The sequence below is a fragment of the Alligator sinensis genome, unplaced genomic scaffold (assembly GCF_000455745.1).
Source record: "Alligator sinensis unplaced genomic scaffold, ASM45574v1 scaffold428_1, whole genome shotgun sequence".
Lineage (NCBI taxonomy): Eukaryota > Metazoa > Chordata > Crocodylia > Alligatoridae > Alligator > Alligator sinensis.
The window spans coordinates 2384587-2392607 of record NW_005841919.1 but is presented as its reverse complement, the minus strand read 5'-3'; the positions used below and the strand labels follow the sequence as shown (position 1 = coordinate 2392607).

The 8021-nt window shown below is 44.5% G+C and overlaps 1 protein-coding gene across 1 annotated transcript in view; it reads right to left on the bottom strand.

Annotated features, from left to right (window-relative positions):
- The window catches only part of LOC102388501 (probable palmitoyltransferase ZDHHC1), a 54557-nt gene extending 51188 nt beyond the window's left edge, over nt 1–3369 (bottom strand). The window contains 2 exon segments of the mRNA XM_006018978.2: nt 2865–3044; nt 3046–3369. Of these exon segments, the coding sequence (XP_006019040.2) occupies nt 2865–3044; nt 3046–3177 (312 nt within the window). The 5' untranslated portion in view covers nt 3178–3369.
- Between the last annotated feature and the right edge of the window lie 4652 nt (nt 3370–8021).

Genomic DNA, 8021 nt, shown 5'->3' with positions numbered 1-8021 from the left:
CACAGATATGCTCCTTGATGATTCTCTCCAAGATCTTCCCAAGCACCAAGGTGAGGCTTACAGGCCTATGGTTACTTGGGTCCTCCTTCCTCCCCTTCTTAAAATAGGGACCACATTAGCCAGTTTCCAATCCCCCGGCACCTGGCCAGATGACCACGAATGCTCATATAGCCGGGCAAGGGCTCCACAATGACCCCTGCCAGCTCCCTCAGCACCCTTGGGTGGAGGGCATCTGGACCTGCAGATTTAAAAATGTCTAGCCCTTCCAGAAGATCCCAAACTACATCTGCAATGACTGAAGACTTGATAGAGCTATCCCCAAGACTGTCCCTACCTCTGGTAGGTGGGATATCCCGGTCCCTGCTCAGGAAAACAGAGGCAAAGAAACTGTTAAAAATATCAGCTTTCTTGTCTGGCGTGGCCACCAGATTACCGTTTGTGTCTTGCAGGGGCCCTACATTGCCTGGTGCCCTCTTCTTGCTCCCAATGTACTTGAAAAAGGACTTTTTGTTGTCCTTAATCCTGGACGCTAGCCTGAGCTCCATCTCTGCCTTGGCCTTCCTAATAGCCCTCCTACACTCCTGGGCCGAGGAGGAGTACTCTTCCTTGCTGATAGTTCCTCCCTTCCACTGGCTGTACATCCCCCTTTTAGTCCTCAGGCATTGCTGAATGCCCTTGCTGAGCCAAGGGGGTTTCTGAGCACACTTACCCCACTTGCTTCTCTCAGGGACTGTTATCCTTTGGGCCTGGAGGATCGCCCCTTTAAGGTATGACCATGCCTCATGGATTCCCATCACCTCTACCTTCTGGGCCCTCAGTGCCTCCTCTACTAGTCTCCTAAGCTCATTGGAGCAGTAGCTGTTGTAACAGTAGCTTAGTAAAAGGGAGAATCTACATAAAGCAGTGTTTCTGCCTCCTCCCACAGGTACCTGTTAAACTGTTTATCACTCCAAGTTAAGGCAGAGGATTTGTGCATATATTCATAGTTTCTCAAATGATTTTGGTTGCTCCAACAGGAAACAACTAATTAGTTTCTTTGATGCAGCACAAAAGCCTTAAACTTCAGCCAACATGCACTCACACTTACTTATTTTTCGATTATACCCTCTCAAAGGCTACCAAGCAGGCTTGTTAACTGTTATTGTAATTTAAACGCCACGAATCCAATTTAAATGAAAAGGGTTCTCTTTTTAAAAAGTCCTTTTTCAAATGAAATCTGAACAAAAAAAAGATGTGTTACAGGCCCAAATTTCTTATCTCACAAAACATTTTGAATTAAAAAAAAAAAAAAAAGTGTATCCAAGAGCCTTTATCAAAATCTTTGCATTACTATCTGTGTGCTTTTCTTAAGTGCAAATGGAAAAGTAGATTAAAAACAATTATGTTTAAACTGCTGATTTGAATATGAGCCCTGGATATCAGCAAGTACCTCAAAATATCTCAGCTACACAAAATGCAATCACGTATTCAAGTGGGAAAGAAAACCAAAGCTTGTTAGCCTCTGCAAGCTACTGGAACCATTTCATCCCTTACCTGGCAGTCTTTAACAATCCTTTCTGAGCAACCACTAACAGAAAAGTTGCAAAAGTTTGTATTCTCTATACAGCCTTCAACAAATAACACAGTCAAGGCATACTGTAAACTCAGTAGATACTAACTAAGCGGACTGGCTTGAAAGCAAAGCTGACTAAACCAGGTAGGTGCAGCCATAAGTAATCTATTACGTACAAAAAGCCCTTATCCATACCCTCTCTCATCCAGGTTTTTTTCTTCACTCTGAGTAAGAGGTATCCTCTCACAAATTCCCCAGCAAATGATGCAAGATTAAATGATTAATGAACACGGCCATACATAAAAATCTCAATTTCCCCCAACAATTTATGGAACAACTAAGTGTACGCATTGCTACAAAGTCATCTGGGAAATGTAGTGCTAAAAAAAGTCCTAGACAGGATTCATTATTTAAATTTTCATAGGAAGATAGAGGCTGTATACAATATGGAAGATTTAAAATATCTTCTATATGGTTTACAGCATGGCAATGTAGAAGCCGCTTTTTGTCGTTTCTTTTTGGGGGGCTAGAAGGGGAGGGCTTGCATTGTTTAAAATCTTTGTAAAAGATGTGGTGTGTACAAATATTTAATTTTAAAAGGTACCCATGTTTCAGCATTATGATATATATATTTTTTAATTTGCTCTAGCATGGATTAGAAAGTTCCAGCTGAAAGCCTGAAAATAATCCAGCAGTGTAACTGAACCACTATATTTTAAATTGAACTAAGATATCTAAATTGAACTAAATGGAATTTCACTCCATGTAAACAGTTAAAACCTCTTTCTAAGGATGAGCTTTGTAAAGTGCTTCTGGAATAGACCAATTATGTTTCTAGTGTGGATAAAATGTGTTAGTGAAGAGCCAGATTACCCTCAGAGAACTAGCCAACATTGAGAAGAGCTCCAGATTCCTACAACAGTACATCCTACCAGTAAGTGACTGGTGTTCATGTGTAGAAACGAGAAAGGTAGGACTCTCTATGAGAGTTGTAAAGAAAATAGTTGAACATGAAATGCATGGGTCCAAGGATTTATGGCTAAATGTAAGAGTTATGAAAACATTCAGGTCTCCTGGAATTGAAGAGCACCACAAACCTGATTTGTTCCCCTTTGTCTAGCTACCCCCTCCCCTCCCCAGCTACCTTGTAAACTCTACCAAATTCTGTTTATCAACAGTTTAAGAAAACTGCATGCTTACCAAATGGCTAAAATGTTTGAAGGAGCTACAGAAAAGAATAGGAGAATTTTCAACTCCAGTACAAACAAGTCTAGATAACTGTTACAGCAACAAGAAGAAGTTTGGTACTTACCCAATACCACAATATACAGCAGCACTGAAAATAGTGATCAAAAACTCCCACAGGTTTATAATAGTATAATGGGATGCTTCGATATCCTCTGGAGAACCTAGACCTTTGTGGACTACAAACATTATAAATGCAGCACGTAGGTGAATTCATCCCACACATCTTGCTCTTTGGTAGTGGGGGCGGAAAAAAAAGCAGGAAGAAAAATCTCCCACAACTCCTCTGCTTTTACGAAGTCTCCATGACAATCTTCTAGATTAACACACGCCTTCAGCCATTGATGCTGCCAGATTTTAGGCTGCAAGCTGCAGCGCATTCATGTATGAGCAATGCAGTAACTCCCAGCTTTCTATCAGTCTTGAAACAAATAGATGTGCTAAATTTTGGAGCTAACGAAGGAGGAAACCACAACTGGTGACTTCCTCATTCTTACCAGCTGCTCACACAGTTTAAATAAAGGTTAGCACTATTTTTCAGGAGGAAAAAAAAAAAAGAACGTCCAGTCATCCCAGGCAATTGTAATGATGAATCACTCACAAGTTTTCCCAGTTCCCAACAGCAAGATAAACTGGGGGGAGCATTCACACACTGTTGCTTCTGCCAGCAGAGTTCATTGAACACATCAGGGACTGCTTGTATCCATCTCCCTCACATGCTCTGCACCTCTCTCTCACCCCCTCTTTTTCCTGCAGGTTTCTTCTCTTAACCTTCCCCAACTATTGCAGGGTCTGTGCATCTCTCAAGTCCCACTTCTCTGCTAGGGTCTGTGCGTTGCCTCGTTCCTCTCCTGCCTCCTTGTCATTTCCCCCCTCACTTCCTACTTTCCCCCTCTTTTTATCTTGGAAAGAAATCATTCAGAGAATTAGCATTTTAAACCATATTGGAATGTGCTAGCAGGATATTATTATTCTGGGATGTGTTAATAGCTGTCATCAGATGGTTCTTTGAGCTACAGACCGTTAGAGCAAGTGATGCCATTGCTTACAGACTGCTAAGCGGATGCCTCTCAACCAAAACAATCAAACAATGAAGCTGATGGCCTCAAATGGTCCTTCACATCTTGGTACTGGTCAGAGGCTACATTCAAAAGCTGTATTAAATCTGAGCATCAACGTGACCGAATGGCTTCAAAAGTCCAGCTTCCCACCATTTCAGTTTAACCCCAGCGGAAAACAAGAATTTTGATTCCTCTGCACTGACAATGGTTTCCCACCATCTCCAGGAAAAAGCCCCAATGTTTGCTGGCAAGTTAACCCTTCATGGATGCAGAAGATGACAAAAGCGAGTTCTGATTCCTCATTATTTAGGATGCTTTCCTACAGCCGTCACCTGAATCTGGTGGAACTGGGAAAGAGAAAAGAAGTATTAGCAACATGCAGGGGGTGCACACGGGTGCACATGCACCCGCTGGAAATGCCAGCCATGAAACCAGAAGTGCTGGCAGAAGTGCACTTCCGGTTTCACCGCTGGTGATTTTGGACTCTGCGATTGGCTGCTGGTTGACCCCCCGGTTGGTGATCTGGTGCCCCCCCCTCAGACTTGGGAGGCACCAGTCGCCCATGCAAAGAAGACATGGGGGACACAATACTAGAGGAGCCTTTACATGAGGATCACATGTCCTAATGTCTCATGAAACCCTGTCCTGCCAGCCTCAGTGCATGAGAACAGGGAATGCTTAGATATTTCTGCCTCTAGCCAGAGCCACATATAAGATGGGAAAGCTCTGCTGCTCTACAGCATGAATTTAAATGAAGTAAGAATTACACCACCCCACCACATCTCTGCTGAGTCCACTGAGCTAAGTTTGTCATTGGTGTAAAGAAAGAGGTTTACAAGCAAAGGATTGCTCTTTATTTCTATACATTACAGAAACCAGTTAGAACAGGGGTGCATCCTGAAATTTAGGGGTGGGTATATGGGACAGGGCAGTGGGCCGAATCCAGCTGCAGGCACAATATGGCACACAGGATCAAGGCCTGATCTGGTACACACTAGACTGGGCCTGTGGACCAACCTCACACATCCAACCTGTGGGACCAAAAGATTGGGCATCATCGAGTTAAAATCTGCTCCCTGTTAGCAATAAGCAAGTAGTAGTTTAATCACTACTATTTTCCTCAAGACACATTTTTGTTTTTACCTACAGTCAACTGTAAAGGACATGCATTTAAAGAGATATAATGTCTTTCCTTGTTTAGCACTTTGATCCTTTACTGGCCTCAAATTCTTTCTGTAATCTAGTTCCACAGCTCCAACAAAATGTCCTTATTCCCCAAGCACAGAACTCGGGAAGCATGCACCAGGCATCAGGCTCTTTGGCTAGGGACAGACATTACACATAGTGATCAGAAACTGGTTTAAACCTGTAACAAAACAGATGTTCAGTGAACATAAACTGGTTTGAAACTGGCTGAAACCAGTTTGAGATAAACCTGGTTGAGTGTAGTATCAGACTTAACTGACTTGGGTCAAACCAGTTTATGAAATGTCTGTCCCAGACCCCTTGCTGGGTTAAGATAAATCAGACTCCCCCAGCATCCTGGCATTCTCTCTGGGCTGGGTAGATCTCTCTGCTCCAGGGCAGGGCTGGCCCCTCCCCTCTGCTCCATGGCTGCACCTCCAGCAGACTTGCAGGCACGCAATGTCTGCCTGGTTTCCCCCTGCTTTCCCCCTCCCCTCCCCACTAAGCAGGGATCCCCCGTCCCCGCTATGCATTACACAGATACCTCAGCATTAGCTAGCAGACCACATGCTGGCAACCATCCATACTGTGGCAGACAGCAGTGTGGGCTTAAGGTTGTTTGGAGCTAATCAAAGCCCAGCTGGTAATGTCCCTCCATTTCTTCTTTAAGAAGATTTTGAGCTAATGAGACAGGCTGTTTGTTTTCTGATGTGGTGATAAATGCTGATAACAGAGCTGATAAATGTTCTGTTATCATTCGGGGGTGGGGAGGGACACCCCTCCCTAATCCTGCCAGGGCCTGGCCACACCCCCCCACCCTCAGCTCAGCACTGTAGAAGGGAGGGGAGGACTGCTCTAGCACCCCCCGCTTTTACCCCGAGCCACTGCAGGCATCTGCCTGCATTTCTGGGATGTCTTTGCAGTTACAAAGTGATTCAGCCTAGCCAGGTTAGACTAACCTGCAAAGATTGAATCAACTCGGGCTCAGGCTTTTTGAACTTCTGTCCCTAGAGCCTTCATCATAAAAGGAAAGCAAAAATGCTCCCCCAGTCCCTAGCTTGCCATGCAAAACTACTGGGGGGATGTTTTTCGGTATCTGTAACAATTATAGTGCTGTGCTTTTCCCACACATTAACAGTGTGTGTTATTTATTGGTACACTTACAAGAGCTAGAGTCCACATTAATGTAAATCATGACCAGTTTCAAGTCAAACAAAGCTTCTATTAGCAGAACTTGGAAATACTGGTAGCTAACACAAACATCAACTAAATCTCAAACTCCTCACACTGTAACCCTGTAGCAGCCTTTGTGTACAGCAAATAACTATTTACTTTTCAAGTCAACAATAGAATTAAACAAACCCACAACTTGGCTTTATGTGATTGCAGAAATCTTATCACAGTTCTAAGTGTAAAAGTTTGAATAGATGGTTGCATTTTTAAATCTTTGAAACAGCTTTTACAATTAATGCTTATGGAAACTTGTAACATGCATGAATTAACCATCTAAAAAGACCAGCCAATTATTAGTAATAATTAGAAATTCAGGGTCTCTCGATTTTGGCTCAGCTACAAACATGTGGAAGATGCTCTATTTTTAGAGGCTAGATGTTCAGCAGTTCCTCAGAGTCAGGCTCCCCGAAGCTGTTTCTTGTTGGGTATCCGAGGTGCAGGGCAGCAGTCTGTCTATATGCACACCCAGGACCAAGTTGTTAGTTATGGTTATGAAAATTAGGATAGTTAGGACCAAAGCTTGTTGGTCCTAACTACCAGGGAAACATCCCTGAATTTATAAACCAAACAAATCAAATCAAATATGCACAGGAAAAGCTACAGTCTTCAGCATGCCAGAGAAAAAAAGAGGAGAAACAAGCTTTCATATTTAGGAAATCTGGGTTAAAGCCAATGATGATTTTCAAATATTGAACTAAGCTCTGCTGTGTCTGCTTCTCTCCCAGAACCCTGAGGAAGGATACCATAATGCACAAAAGATTGCCTACACCTATCCTAACCATGCAGCTTGTCCAATAAAAGATATCACCCACAAGAACTCTTGCCTTTCAGCTACTGAAGCCACATAATCATCATCACTATAATGTTGCCTGGCTGAGGAACTGTTATGAAAGCATTTGCTTGCAGAACTTCTTGGTGGTCTGATGTCATGTGACTTCTACCAGTCAGACTAAACCATAATTATCAACTAAGACTTCACATGGGTTTATTTCACATTTAATTGCTAGAGAACATAACAGAACTTGGGAAAGGGATGTAAACCACAGTCCCTCCCAAGTGAAGTTCCCAACCCAATGCGTCATCTGTCCTCATTCCCCATGCAGGTTAAAGAGAAGGCAAGGCAGGGTGGCATCTTAGGGCACTTGTACACATGGTGGGGGTTTAATTCCTAGGGTTTTATTCTATGCTGCCTGCCCATGGCTGGGGGACGAGCTGCTGACAGGCCAAGTGGCCGCCCAAGCTGCAGGGAGCCCTGGTCCTTCCATCTGCAGTGGTGGTGCTCCCTGGGGCCACCCAGGTCGGCTACTAGCAGGTCAAGTGCTGCCCAAGCTCAGAGGCAGCACCTAGCCTGATCCAACTGTTCTCCAAGCCTGCCCAGGAAGCAGTACCCAGTGGGTTTCCAGCAGGTGGGCTCAAGGAAGAGTTAGATTGGGCTGGGTGCTGCCCCCAAGCTGGCAGCCTGCCTGGATAGCCCTGGCAGGTGCCACCACTGAGGAGGGAAGGACCGGGGCTCCCCACAGCTCAGGGGCTGCTCAGCCCACCAGCAGCTCGCCCCCCTGCCACAGGCAGACTCTGCCAAAAAAAAAGGATCAGGCCCCTTGCTGCTTCTGCCTTCAGCAGGTGCCTGGGTGGGCTGCTAGCAGGCCAAGTGCCGGCCCAGCTCAGAGGCAGCACTCAGCCCAGTCCAACTCTTGCCCAACCCTCCGTCTCCTTCTGCAACACATTTTCCCTACTCTAAAACAAAC